The sequence below is a fragment of the Squalius cephalus genome (genome assembly GCF_949319135.1).
Source record: "Squalius cephalus genome assembly, chromosome: 14".
Taxonomy (NCBI): domain Eukaryota; kingdom Metazoa; phylum Chordata; class Actinopteri; order Cypriniformes; family Leuciscidae; genus Squalius; species Squalius cephalus.
Window position 1 is genome coordinate 25,360,580 of NC_137135.1, and position 27,351 is coordinate 25,387,930.

The 27,351-nt window shown below is 39.0% G+C and overlaps 1 protein-coding gene across 1 annotated transcript in view; it reads right to left on the reverse strand.

The window, feature by feature from the left end:
• The window catches only part of fgfrl1b (fibroblast growth factor receptor like 1b), a 34,731-nt gene extending 8,157 nt beyond the window's left edge, over window positions 1-26,574 (reverse strand). The window contains exons 1-3 of the mRNA XM_079892741.1: window positions 26,357-26,574; window positions 26,031-26,120; window positions 8,520-8,792 (exon numbers count right to left, since the gene is read on the reverse strand). Of these exons, the coding sequence (XP_079748867.1) occupies window positions 8,520-8,792; window positions 26,031-26,103 (346 nt within the window). The 5' untranslated portion in view covers window positions 26,104-26,120; window positions 26,357-26,574. The remainder of the gene's footprint in view (window positions 1-8,519; window positions 8,793-26,030; window positions 26,121-26,356) is intronic.
• Window positions 26,575-27,351: the final 777 nt, after the last annotated feature.

The window sequence follows — 27,351 nt, forward strand, 5'->3', positions numbered from 1 at the left end:
AATAGTACAATTTTTTTTTTTTTTTTTGTACAATAACACTTTGGAGTGCTTGCCAGCCCTTTTGAGCTCTTCCAATAATTTTGTTCTAGATGAAAACATTACAGAGTTCTAATCTTCCTTGAAAGAAGCGCGGTTATGTGTTTTCATGTATTCAAATGTATTAAAAAAAAACTGGAGAGAGATGAGAGGGAAACACAAAGGAATAGACAGCTGTTATAAAAGCAAGTGCTTATTCCTGCCAATAAAATCAAAACAAAAAAATGAAATCAGATGGGTAATGTAGATAAGCTTTCATGCTTTTAAACAATATGATTTGTTAGCTTTACAAATATACCTCATTTCCATCTGTATATTTGGCATGGCATATCTCTATAAGTGCTGACTGGAGGCAAATTAGAGACTGTTGGTACATTCACAGCAGGCAAAGACAGAGAGAAGCAGAGGAGAAAGGGTAATTAGAAGTCTCCTTGTATCTTTTATAGAGCCATAAGTGGTTTGCTGCAACAGTCATATGGCGACTCGGGAGGAAATTGGCCAAACCTAATGTGCCTGTGTTCTTTTCTTCTGTTGTGAGTGGAGTGGGCCCGGAGCATCCTGCAGAGGGCCCGGCCCAGCCTCTGGCCCCTCTAATGAGGTGGATGAAAGGCCCTTTAATGTGGCTCTCTGATGAAGGTGGGTAATTTGCATCCCTTTAGTTTAATTAAAACCTTTGCTACCCCTGCAGCTCAAAGAAGGCTCAGTTGTATGCCATGAAACCAAAGCCATGATGTGATTAGGTTCTGGTTTGAATTGCACATCGAAGAAAAAACAGGGTGGGCATGAAATGCATCAGGGAAATACTGGAGTCAAAATATTTAGTGCATTTACTGGATGCTATAATTTTAAAAAAGTGGGGTCTAAAAAAATGTATAAATATTGGAGAAGGACGAGGAAGATGTGGAGCAGACATGAGGGAGGGAGGAGCCAAGGTTGAGCCCTGACGGACCTCTTGGGTGGAACCTTGGGGCTGACCAATGTAAATGGTGCTGTCAACCTTGGAGACCCCTGCGGAATTGAATGGTCCAGTGCGACATCATGGGTCAGAAAGTCCCAGACGATGCCTCCGACTTGAGTGGATGAGGCGACGATGGGGTGAGAAAGAAGGGGGTGACACCGGGGGGAGTGAGGACTAAGGTGGAACCGGAAGGAAGGAGGAGCCCTGTGGAGCCAAAGGGATGGATTATTAGGTTTGGCCTCTTCCGGGGGGGCGGACATCTGGGCCTCGGTCCGCAGTTAAATCTGGGTAATGAGAGACCTGGGCAATGGTGGAGCCGGAGGGACTAGGGAGCCCGGTGGAGCACTTAGTGATGGCTGACCACGGTGGAGCTGAGGAAGCGTAGAGCCGAGGCACAGCCGAAGGTCTGACAGGCCGAGGTGGAGCAATGGGACTGGAGGCGGGGGGTGAAGACAGAGGGGATCCAACTCACAGCGTTGCGTTGGTGGTGAGGGGGTCTGAGTCGATGCTGACGAGCTGGAATGAGTCAGCGGAGCGGGAAGAGCAGAGGAACTGCGAGGCACCAGCGGGGCAGGTAATTACTAGGGCTGGTCCGAATACCATTTTTTGAGCTTCGAAGCTTCGGTAGTAATGAACATCGAATATTCGAAGCTTCGGAGAGAGGGGGCTGAACATATTCTTCTCTCTAATAAAGGCAGGAATCTCTATGTGTCTGTATGTCCGTTTGCATTATTATTATTTCGAGAACCGTTCATCCAATCGACTTCACACGGGAGTGCAGTGCCGAATTTGGTGCAATATAGATGGACACGCGAGACGCAACACATTCAGAATTTAAACTTTTAGTAAACTACAGAACAGCGGACAGGGCTTATATGCTCCGAGAACGGACACTGCACTAGTGATATTAAACGCACACACACAGGTCTGCTAAATTAAGCAATACTTTTAAGGTAGTCTAATATTTTTCTGAATAACAAATTACTGACACAGTAAAGGGTAGATTTAAATAAAGAAAAACGAAATTTAAATAAAGAAAAAACGAAATTTAAATAAAGAAAAACGAAATTTAAATAAAGAAAAAACTAAATTTAAATAAAGAAAAACGAAATTTAAATAAAGAAAAACGAAATTTAAATAAAGAAAAAAACGAAATTTAAATAAAGAAAAACGAAATTTAAATAAAGAAAAATTAAATTTAAATAAAGAAAAAACGAAATTTAAATAAAGAAAAACTAAATTAAGTTAAATTAAAAACGAGATTAATCTAGATTGATAATAACAGGTAAAAAGGCTAATACATTTTGTTTCTATTATTCTATTTTCCACAATGTCAAAGCAATGCAGCTTAACCCAAAACACAAGCTCAGGCATGCACTTTGGTCCATACAAACTCCGCTGTTCTGCGCTCTAGCCAGAGCACTCCTGGCGTCGGTTCTATTTCTAGCATGCACACGTTTTCCGCGTGGCTCGAGCCGCGCCTGAGACGCGTGTCTCACGCAGGCAGTGTGCAAACTCCAACCTGTTAACATGGAGCCGAAATAAAAACGGACACGCCAGGCAACCAGTTCAAGTGCGAATGAGAACCGTTTCGCGGGGGATCCCAGGTGTGCAAAAAAACACAAAAAAACCCCCGAATATTCGAATGTCAAATTTTCAAAACGAATACCAACCCACCGAACGATTATTCGAATATTCGGGTCCAGCCCTAGTAATTACAGGAAATTAGACAGGCCTGTGGTGAGGATGGTGACATTGGGGTGGGCAGGACATTCGGTGGCACTGGGTTATCCATGATGCAGAGTGTGGTGGGCTGGGAATGGACGTGCTCAGGGGTGAGGACATGAATGGGAGCTGGCCCAGTGGTAAAATTGATAAGCCAGTGCTTCTCTACTGGCTCAACGGTGGACTGTCTTACTGGCGCTAACTCCTCAGTGGACCCATCAATGGGCTCCAGTCTTGGGACGGATCAGGTGAATGTCTCTGGCTCCGGGGTGGACATTGTGGCTGGATCTGTCTCCGAGGATGGAGGGGGCTCAAGCTTGTGGTCCGCGGCAGGCTCTGGCTCTGGTTCCATGGCGGGAATTGGCTTTGTCTCTGGGTCCATCGTGGGGGATCTCTCTGCTTTACTGGGACACTCTGGGCTGGGATGATGTGTCCTTTCTTAAGTAGTCAGAGAGATAGCTGCTGGAGGTGTTGATAGTCCTGGGGAGTCGGAGTTAATGGTGTCGTCGTCCCATGTTGAGGTAGGATCTGCACACCCATAAGGCATAATCAATGAACTCTATGAAAGGACGGTGATCCTCCCCCAATAGGCCCATCCCGGTCTAGAGGAACTGTTTAAAAGTTTTGTCGTTCCAGTGCGCCTTGTGGTAATCCAGGCTCCAGGAAGTCCTCTCCAGTGGATTCAGAACTTTAGACTCCACTATAGGCATGAACAGCTAATCTACAAATGTTTCATCCAAGTAAAGGAATGATGAAATACGATCAATATTATTATATCAAAATAGAATTATATTAACATTAAATTTTTTCTGGCTTTCTGCTGCTGAAGTTATAGACTGTCGTTACAAAAAAAAAAAAAAAAAAATCTTAATTACTCCAAACTTTTGTCCAGTATAGTGTATGTGCCCTTACATAATATTATAACTTCAAAAAGGTGCTCCTTAAAAAGTTGGAATTTAATGCTGATTTCCACTTTTCAATAATCAATTAAGGGATCACTTCTTGAAAGGATGGTGGTTTTTTTTTTTTTATATATATTATTTATAGATTTTTATAATTACCTAAAAAAAGTGCAAATATGATGTAACAGGGTTGACGGAAAACCAAGTTGGAAATAAAGAGAGATTTTGACTAAACGCTACCTTTTATATTCATGTATTGTTTTCCATCTTGCATAAAAAATGCTGTTACAGGGTGAAATCATTTTTTTGTACACAATTGTATATAAAACACAAATGGCACCCGTTTGTAGAATTTAAAGAATCTGAATTAGTATCTAAAGAATAGACTGTAATACAGTAGTATTTATTTGTTTGATGTCAAACACATCATAAGAACCGTCACAAGCACTGGAAAATGCTCTTAAAGCCCCCCTTTGATCATGCGTCACTCTAATACTGATATAATTCGTAATTATGATTACTTGTAATGTGACACGGAGCTTCACAACTTGAGCTCTCAAGAGCGTGTTTGTTTCATTTCTTTCATTGTAGGGAAATACGCTTGGGCAAGTTCAAAGCACAAACACATATGGACACAAATGAATTCATGCTTGTGAATAGCAGAAGAAAAGACATGAAAAAGGGAAAGATGAAAGGATGCTTGATGGAATTGAAACCAGTCTGGACTCACATGAAATTAAGCTGAACAGAGAGAGACATACAGAGTTTGCAATGGCATATAAGAGTGAGTTCAGGCTAGGAAGTGAGAAGCATAACTGAGAAAAAAACAGTCTGTAACTTCAGCAGAAGGGCAGAAAAACAGATTTAATTACGATGTAAATAGGCTGAGGAAAATGGTTTCTGCTGATTTAATGTTAATAAAATAAAATTCTGATATTATAATATTGATCAAATTCCATAATTCCTTTACTTACATAATTTTTTTTTAGATTACCAGTTCACGCCTATACATGTATATAATTGTATACATCAGGGTTTCTCAAACTCGGTCCTGGAGGGCCACTGTCCTGCACGGTTTAGCACCAACCCTGATCAAACACACCTAGCTGTGAGTTTCTAGTGATCCTGAAGACATTGATAAGCTTGCTCAGGTGTGTTTGATCAGGGTTGGAGCTAAACTGTGCAGGACAGTGGCCCTCCAGGACCGAGTTTGAGAAACCCTGGTATACATTATTCAAAAGTTTGGTGTCTATGTAAAATATTGATATGTGAAAAATATTGTGAATTATTACAATTTAAAATAATCAAAATATTTAACTGGAATTTTTTTATAAAATGACCCAGTTCATGGTTCTTCCCTCTTGGGCTGTTCAAATAGGAAAGAAGCATTTCCCAAAAGAGGAGCTGTCGTGGAAAATAGGTGTAAATCAGACTAAACATAAATACTGCAGCAGTGAGGCTGTTCTGCTCTCAGGCCAGCCAAGGCAAACGAGTAAACGCATGTCTATTGGAATGGAAAAGAGCTTGTGTAGTTTAGCAGCGGGAAAGTTTATGAGCAAATTATCTCGAATGAATGAACGTCAGTGCTGTAATTCCCACTCAAGCCAAACCTGGTCAAGGTAACATGACCCAAAGACTGGAAGGCATATCCATGCTGTCCCAAACTTTCTGCCCCTCCCTTATCCCACCTACCACGTCCCTCCGCAGTCTTGGGTTGGCTTATGAGTGTAATTTTGATACAATTATCCATTTAGGTGAGGAGGACGCTGGCTAAACTGCAACACATGTAACCCGTGGCCTGCAAACAAAGAACAAAAGGCCACTGCTGGAAGCTCTCCACCAGTCCCCTAATAAAACAGGCAGCCCAAACCACCGTCTGAGTAGAAGCCACACTCTCTCCCCACTGCGTCCGTACACAGTATGGCCTCCTATACGATATAGGTGAGAAATGCAGACAAGAGGGATCCAATGCCAGGGAACCAGGACTCTACAACAGCGCAATTGTGTGTAGACTCTATTACTGTTGGAGGCAAACTTGAGATCTTCAAATCCACTCACGGAGACATATATCCAACATAAATTTAAACTCTCACATATAGACAATTAGGTTGTGGAGAAAAGCCTCAGATCCCTCGCCCTGGACTCCTGCAAAGCAGCGCTGGGAGAAAACAATGCTGGCAGTGTGTGTTTCACTTTAGAAACAGCAGGGGTGCAGGGTCTGGGACCACCGCGGGGGAAAGAGGGAGAGGCCCAGGAGCTGTGGGACATTTTAAAGTACAGCGCTTTATGACACGGACACTGATTTATTTGACTCCATGACACGTCAGTGAATGTGGGAATGGTCAGCGTGAGATGATGGTGAAGCATTTCTTCAACAGCTTCCGACACCCTCTGGTAAACAACACCTTTACTCTGACCTTTAAAACCCAATATGCCATTCTTACAAACCCACATTCCCAGAGTTAATCGTGCCAGATTGCAAAAAAGTACTGAATATGTGAGCAACATTGGAAAGCAAGTTAACGATCCTATTAAAATGCCTTAAAGCTGTAAAGCTGCGCTAATCTCGGTCTATATTTAAAACTTGAGTTGTTGTTCTCATGTACAATTGCAGACATGATTTTGAAAAAAATGTGTTTCTATTTACACATGTGAAAAGCACAAAGACTTTTCAGTGACTGTGGTCAGGAAAAACCGAAATCTTAAATTATAGCCGTTACCTCAGCTTAGGTTTATTGCCAACTGATTACACCAAGCCATCAGCTGTCTGGTTTGATAGGGGCACAATATCAACTAAAAGCTAAAATTACACTTTCATGAGGAATTATATGGGGTATAGATTGCACAGACATTAAAATATGAGGGCACGGTTCTGCCCATGCTTGCCGTGAGTGCAAATCCTGGTGCAGATTAGATCCGCTCTGATGACAACAGGTGCTATTTAATGTCACCAAATTCCTCAGTCCTGATACAATCAGCCCTGGCTGGAGTTTCCCTGTTGTGTTTTTGGTGTACAGTACATTCATCTACATTAAGTAGCTGCTTCAGAGGAGGATCCCTGAAAAAAACACCTGTCAGGAGTAATTCTGTAATTTGCTATGCTCTCAAATTTATGTAAAATTGGCAAAAACCTTTCTTAAACAATTTTATTACTACTTTCATCAGAGTTTCATTCACTTTGACATTTACATGCACATCATGTTCTGAAGAGAGTAGTGATGATGCTTTAGTAACTATGCATAGCAATCAATTCATTGATTCTCATTCATGTCCTTCACAACTGCACACAAGAGCTCAATACACAGAACAAATGTATTTTGCTTGAAATACAACTAGTTAAATAAATGCTTCTTTTGAAAATTAAAAATTATTATTTTTTTAACTTGTATGACTTTCTGCTGTGGAAACATTCTTCAAAATATCTTATTTTGTGTTCCACAGAAGAAAAAAAGTCATACAGGTTTGAAACAACATGAGCGTGACTTAAACATTTTCATTTTTGAACGAACTATACCTTAAACTCTTCTGAGGCAAGGCCCACTAATCTTTACTGAAAAACAATGGCGCTTCTTAACCATTCTTCAGTTAATTAATAGTGGCATTCGCTCCAGCAAAAGTCACAGCTTTAAACACTCAAACACTGCAACAGGAGGGCCTAATGGGCCTTTTGTTTTGGGGCTGTTGGTCATTGCAGTTAATGACTTCAGTAAACTCTACAACTATATTCCAAAGGGAGTGAAGCAGTCCAATGCACCATAACTCTGAGCTCCAAAGAGCTCTTGGGGACGAAACAGGAAAACAGCAGGCCACCATCACTCCCCATACAGGAGGCCCAGAGCAAAGACATGAAGGGGAGGGAACCTGAAAACACTGGCTCGGCCAATTAAGCAGCTGCCTCGCTCAGCAGAATAATCATCCTTTACATCCGCACACTAGTTGCCTCGGTAGCCTCCCCAAACGTGGCAAGCTGTACAGGAAGAGCCGAGGGCTTCTGGGTCTCCAAGGCCTCTCAACTTTGCTGGACCAGTTCAGATTTATGGCAGAGAAGGCGGCAGGCCTGTCTCCTGTCTCCTCTCCCTGTACAGAACGTTTGGCTGGAAATGCCTGCCCCATAGTCCCTCAGCAGTCATCAGGAGAACCACACGCTCCGAGCTGCAACGGTCCAGCACAAACCCCCCATTGCTCCAACCGGTCTCACAACAGCTACATGACTCTCTACACCTCATTTTCTTTCTCCTTTCATCCATCCATCCAAAAAGGTGTGTATTAATTTCCTTGCCTGTCAGGTTCTAGTGGAAAAAAAAGTCTCAACTACCTGGGTAAAAGTACGAACATGGAATTAAATTACAGCCTACATAAACAACTGCAGGTATTGTGTGACAGATGACATGAAGCCATCCTTTGTTCTCTAGATTTGATAATGCAAAATGGCATCAGTGCCATATGCTCCAACAAATGCTAACAAGTCATACATTTCAATCAGTACAATGCTCTCTTGTGCTTTTCCAGTTAATGTTATGTACATGAAACCACGCTTGCTTTAAAGTACCTAGCCAGTCACGTCAGTTTAGTCAAATATGATTTAGGAGCAGCTATATGAGCCCGACTGCCTTCCTGTGCACCCATTAGATTTTTGTGAGGGCATCTAAAAGATCCTCTGCTCTTTTTTGATTTCAGTTGAAAACTCATGCTATAGTTCTGCTGTTTTGAGATGCCATCTGTCTAGTTGGGGCACTATCCCCTTAAAAGACTACCTCAAACAGTAGTGTGTGTGCAATGGTGCAGGTTTTGATTAAGCCTGGATGACTGATGTGGCCTACAAATGCTCTGGGTGTGCAAAAGTATAAAGAACTGAGATATAAAGGGTTGTGGTGTATGGCGTGGGAGGCAGTCTTTACCAATTACAATGAGTGTGAAGTTGAGGGCGAGGCTGCCAAATCCATTGGTGACGCGGCAGATGTACTCTCCGGCATCCTCCAGTTCCACTTCTTTGATCTTCAGACTCTTCTTCAGAACCTTGTAGCGGCTCCAGCCTGGGTTCACGTTCCGCCCATCCTTCACCCACAGGACCAGCGGAGGGGGGTCACCCTCCACAGGGCATGGAAGACGAACCGTGTGGCCCAGTTTTGCAGTCTGTCTGTCCTCTACTTTACGACTCACCCATGGAGGACCTGGTGTAAAAAAAAAAAAAAACTTAAGTAACAGAACAGCATTTGTTAAATTTACATAACAAATAATAACCATCTACCTACCATATGAAAAAAAATTGTGTTTTAGTGTATATATATATATATATATATATATATATGTTTTTGTGGTGTTTTGCTTTAATAAATATAATACATTCTTTAATAATAAATCATTTTAAAAGTGAAATTTAGTATAATAAAATACATTTTAATTTTTTAATATTTAATATTTTTAATGATAATTGTTCACAAATAATTGTTTGTGGTGCATTTTCTTTAATAATTATTAATACATTAACAATTTTAATAAATGTATGTATAAATGTATATAAACAAATAATAATAATATTATTATGATTCAAATAATATGGTGCATTTTGCTTTTATAATTCATTTTGTTATAAAAGTATTATAACATAAGCCTTGTGGACTGAAATGTTCCTTTGCTGGCATTAGGGCACAAGAAGCGCAAAGTCAACACTGCCAAAAATGTCATGGGCAAAAAAAAAAAAAAAACTCTGATATGAAGAAAATATTTTTCTCCAGCTCCTAATACACCATGTCCCACAAAGACATTTTATAAGTGGGGAGGTTAGGCACAAGCATTTTATGGGGAATTTCTTTCCTTGCATGCACAAGGTCCTTTTCATCCCCTGCTTGCAGCTTGCGAAGACTCCCATGAGCACTTGCTTTCCATTTCCTTCATACTGGCTTGTGTGTACGTTGGAAGGCACCTCTCATTCATGCCTGGTACTGTCACATCCTGTTGCTGCTCTAGCAGCTGCTGTGAGAACCACCAAGATTATAATTTGAAAAATGACACTAGCCCTAAATGTACTTTTTTCTCTCTTTTTTTCCTTTAAGTCTTTCTGCTGGAGTGAAGTGTTTTCACCTGAAGTTGCTGGTTGCCATCCAGGAAAGTGCCGTGACAAAAGACTGGAGGGAAAAGAAAAGGTTGTTTTGGTGCTGGAATTAAATTACAGTAAATTCCAGAATGTTAGACTAAGAAGGGCAGAAAAATTCCTCTCTGGAAATAGAGCAGAAAAAAAGGTGCTGGAGATCACAGCTGGAGAGAAGTCTATGTTAAATGAATCACACAACTAATTCACAAATGTAAGTGTATAAAACAATTGGTGAGTTCATAAACATTCGGGAGGCATTGGAAAGGAAAACAGTTGTGTGTTTATAATGAAGATTTCATGTAATTGGTGGGATCCTCGAACAAACAATGGGTCTTTTCACTAGCGGAGAAGAGATAAGGGGTATTGCACGGACCATGTGAGATAGATCTTATGAACCTGGTGGCTGAATGAATGAAAAAGAAGAGGGGAACTCTTGAGTGTTTGCTTAAGAATATTAAAACAACCTAGTGAATACCATAGAGCAGAAGCTGAAATAGCTCATTCCCTTTACGCTAACAGGCCACGCTTTACACACGGCACACATCACACACGATAAAGAATGTGTTAGAAGAAAAATGTGACTCAGAGATTCAAGGAAAGAACGCTTGAGACTTCCTTACATAGCGCTCTTACCTATTTGTCACAGAGCTGTGTCTATGCTGACTGAAAAGCTTTGATGTGAGGCTGAGGGAGGCGTCATGCGTGCTGACAGACAAATATTGCCCATAACAGTGGAAAAGACAAAAGATGACAGGGGCCACAAACGCGCCATACATCAAAAACATGTATGGTTCAAGCTGATGGCAGACAGGGTGGCAAAAGAAATCTCCTATCTGAGTTGGAAATAACATCACTGTGTGCTGAGAAGGCAGATGTTTAGGCAGAGAATGAAGTATTTTCGGTTAAGGTAAGGATTTGTTGTTTAGCATGCTGACAGTAGAGTGTATATAGGTATACTTAAAATGTTAGGTAAAATGTCTCTAAATGCAATCCCTTTGCAGCACCACAGTTAAAAAATAATATTAAAGCTTACTATTTCTTAAATATATCTGGATGAACTAGTAGCAATCAACTACTAGTTCAAGTGTGACAGTAAACTCTCTTTTTTAAATAAAGGCTGTCCAACAATAAAATCCTGAAAAATGTATAATGATCATATGACACTAAACACTGGAGTAGCTATTATAAACTAATAATATTTCTGTGTTTTACAGTATTTTTGATCAAATATAAATGCTTTGTGAGCATAAAAAAATTATTTCAAAAACATTATAAAATCTTACCAACCTTACTTTTGAAAGATACTTCATTTTGGCTAAATTTTAAGCTATATCAGATGTTTCTTTCATGATTTAGACAGTCTGAGAATTATTTCATCAAACAAACAAACAAAAAATATGCCGGACAGAGTTGAGAGCTATTATAAATATAGTTATATTTCATTATAAAAAAAAAACAAAAAAAAACAAAGTATTGCCAAATATAGTTACACCTAATTAAAACTCTTTTACCCAATATTTGAGGTTGCAAAATATTTTAGTGCCTATAGATTTAGCTTAGTGACATTAATGTGCATGTCAAACTATAGCCTCTAGACAAAGAAAATGAGAGCAAGACAAAAACAGAAACAAAGAAAAAGAGACACATCATCTTGCGTCCATGTGCAGGCATCGCATGCAATGAGTTTTTGACAGACCTCCCAGGAAACACGCTCAGCACATTCGAGACAATGTTAAAGACAAGATCAATGGATTGATGCTCCATAAAGTTCATACACATTTATTGCCACCATAACTGTACAATAAATGACTACAATTGCATAAATCACTGGACTAATTGCTGTCTCTAGCTATATGGACTAGACACATGACCCGTTAAATTTCTACTGTCAAAAAGAAATTCGAACTATATGGATTATAAGCTACCAAGCATCCACTTCTTCACTGGCCCGTTTTGTCTCAGACATCTTGATATGGTTTTTTGAATCCTCAAAGGATTTATGAACAGGTCTTACAGACCGCAGTGCAAGTACTTTGAAGCCACGGCAGCCTCCACAGCTTTAGATGAACATCACTGGTGTCACAGGAAAAGCTTCAAACGGACCTTGACAGTATGCTGCATGGATAAATGATTAGAATGGAGGAAGTGACATGACCATCAAAGGCCCAGAGAGATGGAAAGAGAGAGAAAGAGAGTGCAATGTGTAAGAGAAGAAGGTGCAGGAGTAACACTGAAGAGTCCAGGCATGGCAGCCAATTAACTAACTGGTGCTGTCAAAAGACATGTGTACACAACATCCAAAACAGTCCAGCCCATAGTGAGATCAAGAGCCTGCGCTGCACATTTCTGTCAGCGTTCCGGGCAATTATTTAGCTGTAAATCTCCTGCCCCTGTTACAAATCTGCTCAAGATAGCTTATGACTGTATATTAAAAACTGTTTGGTAGGAATTGAACAAAACATGTAACAGCATTTGTTAAGTTGTTAATATTAGATAATGCATTAGGCACGAAGAACTAAAAATGAACAATGCTTTTACAGCATTTAATCTAAACTAATGTTATGCAATATCTACACTTGCGTTCAATAGTTTAGGATCTGTAAGATTCTTTACTGTTTTTAAAAGAAGTCTCTTATGTACACCAAGACAGCATTTATGTGAACAATAAAAGTATTAAGTGACCTCTGACCCCAAACTTCTGAACAGAAGTCTACATATACTAATATATTTTTTGCATTTCAAATTGTATAAATTAGTTAATATTTTATGAACACATACTGTAAGACAAATTACTGATTATTTAAACTCTCTTAAATATACTGTTTTTCCCCACATTTTTATATGATACTGTTTTTCACAATTGATTAATATAGTAATATATAATGCATTGACTAATTTTAAAGAGATACAGAAGTCCACTAAAAAATGAAAATTCTGACATCCTTTTCTCGTTACATCGTTCTGACTTTCTTCTGTGGAACACAAAAGAAGATATTTTGAAGAATGTTGGGGGTACAACCTAAATTTTATCCCACTGACTTTCAATGTATGGACAAACTTCACAAAATATAGAAGAAAGTACATAAGAAAGGTTTGGAACAACATGAGGGTGATGACAATTTTCATTTTTGGGTGAACTATACCTTTAGCGAATTGAACCTTATTGTAAAGTATTACCAATTATTCATTTAAAAATAAACAAAGCAGAAGTCTTCAAAAAATGCATGATGCATCATCTAGATTCTAGATGTTCTGATACAACACACCCCTCTATGAAAAATAAAAATAGCACTGGCAGCCAATCAGATGGCAGCTTCTGCCAGGTCATCTAGAGTTTGATCTACCACTGCCATGTGATCTAGACAGTAGCTTTATCTTCTACAGTATGTTGAATCTCCTGAAAAAGCGGAGGAGAGCTGCTATAGGACTCAGCATGTGATCAGTGATAGAGACAGATAGACCAAACACTGCAGTGCTGGTCTTGGCGATGGAATGTGACTTTTATCAGGGAGAGAGATAATGGCAGAGATTGAGGCCTGATTCTGTTTGCACAGAGCCTCCTACTCCGACACAAACAGAGGCAACTAGGTAAACAGGTTCACTTACACCTTCCCTCACTTTTAATTCGGGTAATCTAAACACAGCGTTGTGGTTCTGTCACCACCACTGCTCACAGCTGTCTCTCTACTGTGTGTAATCAGATCTTGAGCCAGACTTTGTACTCGACCAACTGCTGCCTCTGGAGCCAAGCTAACTCAATAAGGCACTGCTGAAGTCTGACATCATGTGTGCGGTTCCACACAGACTTCCTTGTGGGTTTTGTGCTGCTCTTTGTGCCCTGAAGACGATGCAGAGCAGCTGCCTATCATCCAATGACCCATTAATTCAATTAAACACAGCAAGGCCCAGGCTGCCTTGTCTCATTTTGTCTTAATCTTGACGACATTCTTGTACATGTACTACATCTTACCAAATTAAGCACCAAGAGGTTTAAATTTTTGCACATGCAAATTCCTGTTTTATTTGAAAGCTACGTTCAAACCTCAAATGTACACTACCGCTCAAAAGTTTTGGGTCACTAATATTTTTAAATGTTTTTCAAAGAAGTCTTATTTATTTATTGTGTAATATTTTGAAATATTGCCATTTAAAATTTGTATTTTAATACATTTTAAATTTTATTTTTGTCATGTCATAAGACAAAATCAGAAATCATTCTAATATTCTTTCTATTATGCTAAAGAAATATTTCTTATTATTAATGTTGAAAATTACAAAATTGTGGATTTAATATAGTTAAGGAATCAAATAGGCTAAATCTTCACAAAGCTTTCACTAAAGGCATGTCTGCATATATAAGACAAAAGTGGGTTTACAAAGACTTTTTAAAGCTATTTAAATGCATTGAGTAGGTCAAACAGAAAATAAAATGTAAAATATGTATGTGTATAAAAACTGCAGTAAGACTGCCTTAAACCTGGTAAAACCAGCTAGATGAACTTTAAATCAGTACCAGCAATCTTACTTGCGTCAAATGGCATCTGCAGATGACGTCTTCTGGCAAAACCAAACAGACAAACAAATCAGACTACCTGTACATCATATTATGAATGCTTGATGGTTAAGAAAACATTGATTTGTTTATATATATATATATATATATATTTATTTATTATATAAATAATATGAATATAATAAAAACTACAGATATAAACTAATAAGGCAGGCAAGGAGAGAAGTAGATCTAAATCCAGCACTTTTAATTTATTTTACAAATCCAAAACAATCGTAAATATGACAACTTTACATAAAAGCAAAGACTATAGCCGACAATGAACTAAGGAAACTGAGGGCATTATATACAAAGGTAAATGAGTAACTAAACAAGACATAGGTGAAGATGGGAAGAATCAGTCAGAAAATTGATTGAAACGGGTTTCAAAGTGCACATTTTTGAAAACGATATGGTTATTTTCTGACCGACGAGCAAAACGGCAGGCGTAAATGCGTAATTTTTTTAAAATGCAACTCAGGTTCGTTTTTTTGGTTTGACACGCCGCGTTAAAAACTGGCCGACCAATGAGATTGCCGCTTTTGTTCACGTGCCTGGAGCTGCTGAAGTTACAGTACTTGGTGGTGCTCAAGCACAAAACGGTCACACACTGATGACAAGAAGACAACGAAGAGGAAGTAAGTATACGAAGAAGAAGATGTAACGAGGCAAGATGAATGTAGAGCTGCTGGTGTCTGAACAGAAAGAACTTTATGACAAATGCCACAGCGACTACAAAAATCTGTTGCAAAAAGTGTGTGAATGGTTTTGGCAAGCATGTAAATACTGGATCTCTTCTTCTTCTGTGTGACAAGTGAGTGTCAGAAGCGTAAAGTTGCGCAGTGCCATCTTGTGTACCGGGATATTTCTACTTAAAAATATCCTCCATAAGTGCCATCTACTTTCAGGGAGTGAATTTGCACGTTCACTCGGCGCATCACCAGTGAAAATCGCTTGGGCATGAACACAAAGACGCGTCGAAAGCACGTGCGATAATCGTCCCGGTGTGCACAAGGCTTAACACATACACTTCCTCGCAGGGGAATCCCCGCCGCCATTTTGAAGTGCGTTCAACTTCATCAAGTGGGCGAGGTAAGTTTATTTGGACGATTTTGACCGAGAGGGCGAGTCTACTGAATATGTACACTTCAGGCAGATCCACAGACCACAATACAACATGAGTGTGACGTCACAGCAGATCAAACTTAATTTACCCCCACACCACACAACTCTAGTGTGTGATATTTCAGTTATTTTAACATTTAACTGCATAATACTTGTAGCTACCTTTAGCTTACTGTTTTTTTTTACACAGTTATAGTTTATTGTATTGTTATCATTTTCATTTTTTATATTTTCTCCAACATCTCAAGCATACATATCCTACAGAATGGTACGTAAAAAAAAAAATTAATAAGGAAAAAAAACCCCTGTAAATCAGCACTATAGCGGATTCCAAGTGATCAAGGGCTTAGATCGTTCCATTTAAACACATTGCAAGGGTTCAACCAGTAGTGGGCACTCATGCAACGTAAGCAATGACGTACATCCGAGTGAATGAGAAAGAGGGAAGTTAGCGAGGGAAGGGTGCAAAAAAGGGACATAAGCCATGTCCCACATGGCACACTTCATCTGCACTTGTGGTCTTGTGACACAAAAATGCAGGGATTCCTATTTGTCATTTTATATAATATAATATAATATAATAAACAGTATGACTGCTTTTAGTTCAGTTAACTTAATGATAGCTTTACTTTAGCATACATTAATAATCGTGTTAACCCCACTTGCTAGAGAGGGGATGATGCCAAGGATTTCAGATGAACCCCTGACATTTAAACTGCCAGCTGGGGCATTTGGTTCAACGTGTCCAGCTTCATCAACCTCGCCCAACCCTCACCCCGATAGAGATATTTTGAGAGCTTGAGATGAGATACAAGTAGCATCCATTGCTCTAAATGCACAAAAATTGCTGTATTACATTGCAGTAAATGCACAAAGTGTCCCTGTCTGTCATCAAGCTGCCATGGTTCTCCAGTCCACAGTTCAACGAAATGATCTACAATGGAGGATATGTTATATTATAGCTAATGGTTTCAAACTGCGAATTGCAAAGGTATATATACATAGAAGGCCCTATTCAAGTATGACTGGTGTTTCATTGTCGACTGTAATTACAGGGAACCAGTATACATTACGATTCATTATAGATACAAAGCATATCTGAGATTTATCTCGCTCATGCTGTTGGAAATTATGATGGTTTTCTGCTTTTTTATTCAGTATTCCAGACCCCCCAAAGTGAGGTTGCGATCTAACAACCTCAGAAACCCAATGTAGGACATCATCTCCAATTTCTTCAGCGTAGGACAGCATTCCCTATTTGTTTCCTCATATGGACCACCAGCAATTTAGACCACAGGGAAAGGGCACTGCAGCGCGCCAAACCCGCCCTCGTAAATAGACCAGCAGCTCTGCAGGGTTTCGGGGGTAATGTTGAGGAACCTGGTCTCCAGCACTGTAATGAGCACCTGCCTATTAAACTCGGCCTTTGTGTCAAAAATCCCAGCCGACAGCCATCACACGCAAGGCCTCTAATCCTGCTTTGGCTCTCTTTTTGCTGCTTCTTTTTTTTTTTTATCTATTTCTCTCTCTTCTTTCTTTCTCATGAGTGTTTACTTATTGAATTATGCCTTGCAGCGTGAGCTACTGCTGTAGCAATGACACTGGCAGAATCGCGTGCCAGAGCAGACACAGCTGTTCGCAAAAAGACAAGACTGCACAAAACGCATTTGCCAAACTGATGCTATTAATCACTTTTGACCCTATGTTACACCAAGAACACGAAGAGTTCACCCATTTACTTTTATCTTCCCTTTTCTTTCTCAGATGCAGAAATTAGCTTAAGGCCTGTTTTATGACACCGATCCTCGTTTATAATCCTTCTCTCTGTGCTTTTTCTATCCATGGCATTTGACCTATTGCAACGACCCTAGGAAAAGTGGACCTGAGTTACCAATAAAGGTGAGAAAAGAGGCCCTTCCATCCAGGTTTTAAATTCCTAGAATGCTATAGAGCACACAAAATGGGATGTTGGATTCACTTTGCGACAGTGAAGTGCATCTCTCACAGCTGACAATGAGAGGTTGATCCTGGCTGTGTTAGACACCTGTAATCCTGTGAAACACAAGCTAATCCTTCTTTTAAACAGAGGATAAAGAAACACCCAAGAAGCCTCCTATATTGAAACAGGGAACCTCCCATTCACAGCAAATTGCACATGACAAACGCATTGGCCTGGTCTTGCATGAGGACACTGCTCTGACAAGCTCAGTCCACTGGAATGGAGAGAACAAAAGTGGTATTGCAGCTCTCAATCTCTCATTCAGTCTCTCTCAGTGTTGCCCTCTCCCACCTGTGCAAACACTCCAACTCGGCATGTCACAGGTACCTAGACAAGCAGGGGATGAAACACGGTTGAACTCTGAGAACTATTCAAGCGCTGAAACTTTTAACTAAGCTCAGATTATAAAAAAATGTTCAAAGGCTTGGCGCGCTTCCTTTGAGTTTTAATACCTCCTCTATAAATACCCACACTTAAAGAGCCGCGTCGACGCAATACAGCACCGACAAATGCAGCTCATTAGCTGCTTTGTTTACGTAAACTGACTTTTCACCCACAAAACCGACGGCGTTTGTGATGTGAGCACACGTTTAACATAGATCACAAACTACAAAGAAAAGCCCTCAGACTTCAGAGGAGAATAATGGGCTAATGGTTCTGGTTTTCATCTGGGATTAAAAATATGGGGTAAAATACAGCATTAGTTTTTGCCAGGCTGGGTTCATGCTGCCCTGACATTAATGTTCTAGCGTGTGCATGTGTGTTTGGACTCACTGCAGGACCTGATATTACGAACATCATGTTCAAATTTAACAACTGCACTATTTCCCATTGAAATGTGCTGGATAACTTGCTCAGCATTTACAATGCCAAGGAACACACGCACATGTGCGCACACACGCAAATAGAAGTATTTGCTAAATAATTATTTTTTGAAAACTCAACTGCCACATAGGTACACTTAAACGACTCACACTTCCTGTGGCAAGACAAAGTTCAGCAAGAAAATGTGTTAATAGAGAAATCACCGCCGACAACATCATAACTATCTTTGAATCCCAGCCAAATTAGAAACACATGTACACATGCATGCTAACACACACATGTAACAAAATGTTCCTCTCAAAAGCATCATACTGTCTGTGAACTACATACTGACATTTCCAGATAGATCTCTTCAACGAGAGTGGTGCATTTAGCAGATAGATACAGTTTGCAGCTCTTTCAGACAGACAGGCAGACAATAACTCTGTCTCCAGTGCATGCAGACAGACAGGCAGATAAGAACAGCTCTGGTTACAGCTGTTTGTATCCTTAGGCATTTTCAACTCCGTGCCAGGTACATAATTTCTCTAACACAGGACATGTTAGATGCAGAGCTCAATGATAAGTGTAGCTCATTGAAACTGCATAAATTTGCAGCTTATAGTACATGCAAATAAAGTTCTTCACAGCTCTTTTTCATACAATACATTTTAATGGTGACCAGGGACTGTCAATCTCCAGAATAGACAAAAAACACCATTAGGTATAACAAATAAGTAATCTTTATTCCATGTCTTCTAAAGTCACACAATATATGTGTGAAGAGCAGATCCAACTTTATGTTTTTTTGCTGAAAAACATCCACAATGCTGTAAATATCCCAGCGTCGCAGGCAGCAGGTGGGAAAATTACACAAAATAAGATATTTTAAAGAATATGTCAAGTTTGTCAAGTTTATTTTTGGGTATATATGGGTAACCAAACAGAATGTGGGGCCCCATTGACTTCCATAGTATGGGGAAAAAATACTATGGAAGTCAATGGCTATCGTCAACTGTTTGGTTACAAACATTCTTCAAAATATCTTCTTTTATGTTCCACATAACAAAGAAATTCATACATGTTTGGAACAACTTAAGGGTGAGTAAATGATGACCACATTTTCATTTTTGGGTGAACTATCCCTTTATCTTTCAAATCTTATATATCCAATTTTAATATTCACACATTTAAATTTGACACACTAAGACAGACTGGTTACAAGACCCATAAGCACAGGCCATGATGTCCGGTTTACAAGAATTAAACTTTGCTCTCTTCCTAATATCTAATGGCTTCAGAAGGCTTGGAACAATGCAAACAAGTTATATTGACTATTATAGTGCTTTTTGTCATTTCTTTTGCGCTTGGCAGTCTCTGGTCACCATTCATATTCTGCTAAACTTCTCCTTTTTGAACAACATGAAGAAATTGATCAATGATCAATTTTAGGTGAAATATCAAACTTTAACTGTGTAACTTTTTTGTACAAAATGTATAAAATTTAAATAATGACACAATCTATCATAAATCCTTCTTCCAAAACGTGTTTTTATCTTACCCTGATTCACTATGGTAAGCCTATTATAAGTATTTAAATTTTAGACTTGTCAGGATGGTTTTAGCGGGAAATTGTGTACGTACGTCACTCGCCCGTGTGTGCCTCGTCATATCCGAAAAATAGAGAAAAGGTTGCTCCGGCTACTTTGTATGGTGTATGGTGTGAGAGTGGCATAGGTTAGTGGTCACAATGCCCGAGAAAGGTTGACATGGAGCTCACTTTAAAAAAATGCTGAATAGAGGAGAGTATGCGGGCAAAAATAAAACGCGACAGTGGCGAGAACTGAGGGATTTGAAATGGTGTAAAAATGACATGGCCTGATGCCGCTTTTATCGCTCAACAGGTGAGTAAGGTATTTTATTGTAGCTCTCTAACATAGTTTATTGTAAAACATTATACTGTGAAGAGTCATTTCATTGTGGTTGTTGTAGCGCTGTGTTGGAATTATTTTCAAGGAAGTATTGTGTCTACTAAAGAGTATAGATACAGTCTTCATCTAGTCAGCTTAAAATCATTTCCCTCTAAACTGGTTATATCTCTTAAGCATGAATGTTTTATGAGCAGTAGGAAAACCATATTCAGGCACACAGCCAAAGCACAACCAAAATAATGTTCTTCCGCAAAATGCATGCAGTGTACCTTTAAATATTTGCTGAATATAAAATAAGTCTGATACCATTTTTAAATGAAGTCATTAATGCAAAATACTCGGTTAAATGAAATATTCTATGTAAATTTGTGCATTTTCACAATTTAGTTGAATAATGACAGAAAATCAAAAGCTATATCAAAGCTTCTTTCCATATTTTATAATGATATGAATTACACACAGGGATTTTTTTTTAGAAAAAATAGCAGGCTGTTATACAACAGCTCAACTAAGAATCTGTAAAAAAGGAAAAAGAAAAAAAAAAAGGAAAGAAAGATGGACAAGTATCTCAATAAGTAAGTCCCAACCAAGCGGCGTCCCACAAAGACCCTCTTGTGTCTGAAACTACTATTCAAAGAATATAGTCATACAGGTTTGCAACAACTTTCACACTTTTTAAATATGCAAAAATTGCACGGAGTTGAGAGTACTACGCTCTTACTCGCATTAGTAGCTGACAGATAGATCAAATTAACCCAATATTTCATAAGCAAACACATAAGTTGCAGGAGATTTGTAGAACTTTGCAAATGATATCCATTAGAACTCTCCATTATAATATAGGCACATGCCTACTAATCATCCAATGCTTTTCCATTGCATTTGGCTTCTCTCTAACTTGGCCAAAGCGGCCAGAGACTGACGCCTGCATTACCGTTGTCCTGCAGAGGCAGATCACAGACACAGCATGGCTCCAACAGAGCTGCTCCATTATCATTTGTTTGATAAGCAGGGCCTGCCTGCAGAGCTGCATTATCTGTCTAATAAACCCAGAGATCCTGACACCTGCTGAGAAGCCAGCTGAAGGGAGCGCTGCATAACTGAAGCCTGTTTTCCCTGTTCTTATCAAAGCTATTTCTACTTTAAAAGGTAGATCATTGAGGTAAATGGAGCATGAGGGCCAACATCTCCTGCTTACGACCCAGAATCTGGAACTGATTTAAATATCTGAGGAGAGGAAAAAAGAAACCCTTAAAAGAAAGAGCGAAAGTCTTTTCCTGTGGCTGAAAATAAAAAATATACCACGTGTTACCGTATCTGACCTCTTTAAAGAGCATAACCCAGGCCTTTGATACATGTGCCACTCTAAACAGCTGGTAACTGCCACGACTGTTGGATACACATTTCTGTCTTTCATCAAATTCTACAACCGGTAGAATGCATAAATCCCAGAGCTATATTTATTAGCATGGATACAGTTTGTTTCGCTTAAACTTCAAGTACATGCTCTGCAGCGGCAGTCATCTGCCAGATCAGAACAAACATAAAAAAAAAAACAGCCAAACATTAAGCTGCGCTGCTCCTAACGGCCAGGCCTGGTGCCACAGGAACATAAACTTTTTCTTGGGCGAAAGCAGTCAGCTTCTTTCCACCAGCAAGAAGGTTAGTGAGAAACAGGAAATATCTGACCACAAGAGAATAGGAAAGCAAGAGCATTTCTCGGACTGCTGTGTTCACACTTTGTCTGAGATGACTAGTGGGTTTATGTGTGTAAGGCACGGGTTGCTTGCTGGAGGAGTGTCATGCTAACCTAAGCTGTCCATACTCATAGAAACTAATGAGATAATGAGATTTAAACAAGTAGCCTACACTTAGTGTACAGGCATCAATGTTTATATTTGAATAAAAGCCTAAATTAAATCTTTTCATCATATAAAGCCTGGTTCACACGGGACGATTTTAAAATTGTCGGCCGATTTTCCAAACCTGAGAGACCCCACACACGGCGATAAAAAATCACGGGTCTAACAGTTTTGGTCGTACAGTGTGTGGTGCGCAGCCACACGGCAAAATCAACACATCACACACGAACCGATTTGACTCCCGAGCATTCCCAGGTCAGACGGGAAATCTCGCAAAATCCCTCGAGATCAAACGTGACTTCAGAGTAAACAATCATGGCGGACGAAGAGGATGCAGTGGCGATAGTTTGTAGTTTGTTTTTAACCGAAAAAAAACGTTATCAAAAGAAAATCTCTGACGTCCACCGGACTTTCTGGTGCGCCATGCCGCCGGCTGTTTTGATTTTGTTTCCCGGTGCTTCCTCGCCGCCTCGTCACCTCGCTTTCTGATTGGCTACACGCCACAGTCCACAGGCTGCGTGCTCGTTTGTCCCCGGGGGACACCACACACGAGGAGAAATCGGGCCAAAAAAATCCAACATGTTGGATATCCCCGATTTGAGATTGGAGCGGTCCCGACGTCCTTCCGAGCAGACGAGAGCAGTCTTAACACACCACACACGGCAGGAATATCTGATAAGATTATTTTACGATAATTGGAGCATCCTTAAGATTGTCGGAAGGGGTGAATCGGGGCTAAAATCGGCCTAATTATCCTGCCGTGTGAACCAGGTTTAAGATTAAGACAAAGTGATTGTGTCTCTTCTGAAGACTTGAATAAAACCAACTGATTCATATGGATTTATTTTACGATCCCTTTATGAATGTTTTGCAGCATCAGAGTTTTGGGTGAATATACTTTCAATGGAAAGACAGAAATCTCTAAGAATCTCTAATCTCTTTTGAATCATATGATCCGAAGTGAACAAAAGTCCTATGGATTTGTAGTGACACAAGGGTGAAAGAAATGATGACAGAATAAATTTTTTTTTGGATGAACTATCTCTTTAATACACAGAATGACAGTCTGACCAAAATAAAATAAAACTGAATAAGAAAATCCACATTAATTACTCAGATGAAAAAAATATCTTACATATATCCTACTGTATATCAAGTTTTGCGCTGTCTTGCAAATTCTAGGTGAGGATGCTAGAGTTGATGCTTAAATTCTAAATTTCTCAAACTTTTATTGAAACTTTGGAAAAGTAAAAGAAAACTGGCAAATAAAGTATATTAAAAGTTGAATGTAATCAAGAAAGACCTGCTCTGATCAATCTGGTTTCTTCTCTACAGTGAAGTCACGCCTCTGCTCTTCCAGAATTCTAGGGAAACAAGTGTTTGTGTCACAGAGTAATGCTCTTGACACATTGTACCTAAATCTCATTGGAAACACATCCAGTAACTGTCTTGCCTTAAGCTCCATATCGTATTGCTCTACAACATAATAGTCACTTCACCCAACAATGAACCCTGTTAAATGAACCAGGTGCACTTGTGTCTGACATAATCTATTGAAGCAATTTCAGAAAAGCAATTTCCTTATTGTTTATTTAAAGCTGCAGTCCGTAACTTTTTTGGGTTAAAAATTATGCAAAATAAATTTGTGAGCAAATACATAACCAGCCAGTGTTCAAAACTATCTACTTGCCTTTGCTCGATTCAAAACGGTAAGTTGTAATAATGTTTTTAATTCCAGTGGTACAGGTGGATTTCCGCTGGAAATTCGAGCATGTCTTTGCTTCATTACGTCACATCTGTACACATAAAGAAGGAGTCTCGGCTAGTAGGCTATATTGCATGTGAGGATGTTGGAGGTGGAGATTTATAGCCTTTACTCACAGCACTTGATATAATTAAACTTATCAATTTGATGCCGGATCCAGAAAGGTTCAACCGACAATCACCAGTGACAACTAGAGATTCACCCGTTGTAAAAATGCAAAAGACTTCGGAGTGGCTACAGAAAAAAACAGACTGCAACCTGGCCCATGTGAAAACAAGGATAAATATCGGAAAGGCATTAAATGTAGGCCTAGTCAATGCAATGCTGATGTTGTTAATAGTAACAATTTGAGAACAAAGTATAATTTGCACGGTTTGACGTGATATGATAAGCGATCGTTAGATTTAATCAGCGCGATTTACTGCAATGCTTTTTTCCCCTTAGTTGGTCAGAACAAAAGTGGATGTTGCTTGTTCAGATGACATTTTCTGGTGAAAATTCTTATGTTGGTCATACTTCCAAAAAGTATAATCTGTGATTCCGGATGACAGTATCCACACATTCACACTGACAGCCGCACATTCTCCTCAAAACATTGGAATCAGCCGTGCCAAGGCGCCAACCATGTAAAGTTGATAATTCCGCGGATAACTGCAATTGCAGATTTCAAACAGAGATGGTGACAAAGAGGAAAAACTACGGACTGCAGCTTTAATATTAAAGCTTGTAGAATGCCACTGTTTTAGCAATTCTACCAACATACATCTCATTCAACTCAGCCAAAGAGAAGCTGTTCACACACATGCCATATATCGCACTCTTATTTCCTCATTCCCTGCTTTTAACACACAGATAGTGGGAGAACAAGGATCCAGCATTCCAAGAATGGCTGACAGGGGAAAAAAGAGCAATCCAAGGACAACATGAATTGGGAACCCCTCCTCAAGAAGGGCTTATAGCACACAATGAGGAATAGAGTCAACAAATGGACCAATAAACAGAGAAGACAATGGATTGTTTACTTAGTAGAGGTCAGGCTCTGACTTGTGGGTTAACCTGGCATTATATGGGCGCAATAATAGTAATCACCTTTAACAGAGTAAATACCAGAGTTAACTCATCCAGATTTTTTATGCTAGACCCAATAATGTTGTTTTAGATAACAGTGACATAAATGGCCATATCTACAGACCATAATAGACCATAAATGGCTAAGCCATCATAAAAGATAAAAAGGTCTGGTTTCCCAGCATGAGTTCTATAATTAATGTATTCAGTTTAAAAGACTTTTAACCAAGGATACTAAAAGATGAATCTATAGCATTACCTAGAAATGGCTTTATCTTTCAAACACATTTATTTATTTCCTCTGGGAGACAGAAAAATGTCCTTTGGGCTCACAGCAGGGAGATGACCCATGTGGAGAAGTTAAACACCTTTCTGACTCAACTCTCCGATACACAATCTCCAGCACAGTAGGTGTCATTAGTTTGAGTTATGTAAATTGCTTTTCAACTTGGCAGGGAACACTGAATTATGTACCTCTACATTTCTGTTACAGTTCAAGGAACAGGGACCTCTTGTTTGGTCTGAGACACCCCAGTGCAGATATAGATGTAGGACTTCAAAAGAATGACTTTATGTGTGTGTGCGGTTAGTCTGCTGTGTCAGTAAACACGGCACATGGCTGGGCCCTTCCCTAATGTGCTTCAAGTAGTCAATAAACATATTGGGCTGCAAAATGTTGCTTTTTAATGTTAATGTTAACCTTATAAGCTAACAAACTAAAATAGGTCTTTGAGCTAGTAAGATTAAATTGTAACAGTAGCTTCAGTAATTTCAGCATAAACATTTAACTCTGCAATTAAATTCAAAGAGGCTGAAAAAGGAAAAAGTGCACTGAACTTCTCACTGCAGGTTATCACTTTAATTTATATATATAACAATAAGGCAGCAATTAAACTAAGTGATTTTGGTAAATTTGAAAGTTACAGGGCAAAATACACCCACAATTCATAAAAAGCCATGTGTAAAATGGAAAATGATGTGCATTTATTTATTTGTGATAATTGGTTTTGAACATTTATCCTTGAATTTCTTTCTAAATTTAGATGAACAAAGGTTCAAAAAGAAAAAAGTGGTCTTCTAAAAATCACACTGAAAGCTGTTATTTATGATAATATAAAATCTTCATTAGACGGCTAACTATTTTTTTGTATCGTCAAAGGACAAGCTCTCTAATGAATGAATAAAAGACTCGTAACAGACAACACGACTCACCTCTCGCTTCACATGACAGCGCCACGATCAAAATCCCAGTGAGAAAAGTCAAGCTTCCTCTCTTTGGAAACATTTTATGATGACACGCCACTAAAAGAAACAATGAGAATCAAAACGATTCTAAGTTTTACACAGCATACACACTGCCAGCAAACCGACGCGACAACTTAGGCTAAAACTCAACAGCAACTTTTCCTAATAATAGGCTAATGGTCGCGTCGTGTCATGGCGTTCGTTTGCAGAGTAAATGTGGTTCAATTAGCCTATAGCCCAATAAAGTAAACAGCTAATCTGTACAAGCAGTGTTACTGTAATTAACTACTTACATGTCCGCCGAAAGGGATTTAATATTGCGAATGAATCAGTTTCTTATTGAAAGATGAGATGAACACTCTTGAGCAGCAAGGTCTTCTTTGAAATGACTTCAGATTTATTAGTATATTGTCCAGGAGAAGAAAAGTTCAGGAATAGTTAGGTTCCACTCGCCTCTTCTCTTGACATGACCCGTCAGCATCCCTGACCATGGAGAGAACTGAAGCTCTACAGCTGTGAATCACAGCAGCGCTCCTACGAGCCAACAGCTGGAGACCAGCAGAAATTACACTCGAGCGCCCCCTGTATGCGAACAGATACAACGCAACTCCACCACAACCTGTAGAGAAGGCACACAGCCATGGCAATTAATATCCATCAGACTAGAAAACATACTAATCCGTTAACAATTTATAGAGGATTATGCAGAACTCAGAGGATTACAGATAACTATGCAACATATTTTCTAAGTTTTACCAAATAATTGAATACAACAAACAAACAAACAAATAAATATAAAAGCTGCACTACCAATTTTTCTTTTTCTTTTTTCTTTTTCTTTTCTCTTTTGAATGAAGGTCCCACACCCTAATACCACCTGCAATCAAGTAGCAAGAAGAAAATAATGGTTCAAGGTTGTGCTCTAATAAAAAAAAACAACTTAATTTTATACTAACTGCTTCGGTGGTTTAAATTACTGAACATTTGATGCATTTTAAACATGTATAAAATGTCTTGAACTTACTATTTATGCATATTTAAAGGTAAACCCTGGTGAAGGGTCAAAAGGCCCATTAGAACCTATATATATATATATATATATATATATATATATATATATATATATATATATATATATATATATATATATATATATATATATATATATATATATATATATATATATATATATATATATATCAGCTTAATAATTATTTTATTTCAGATTTTTTTTTTACTATCTGACCTTTGACCCTCTTGGCCTACTTGTTCAAACCTAACACTATGG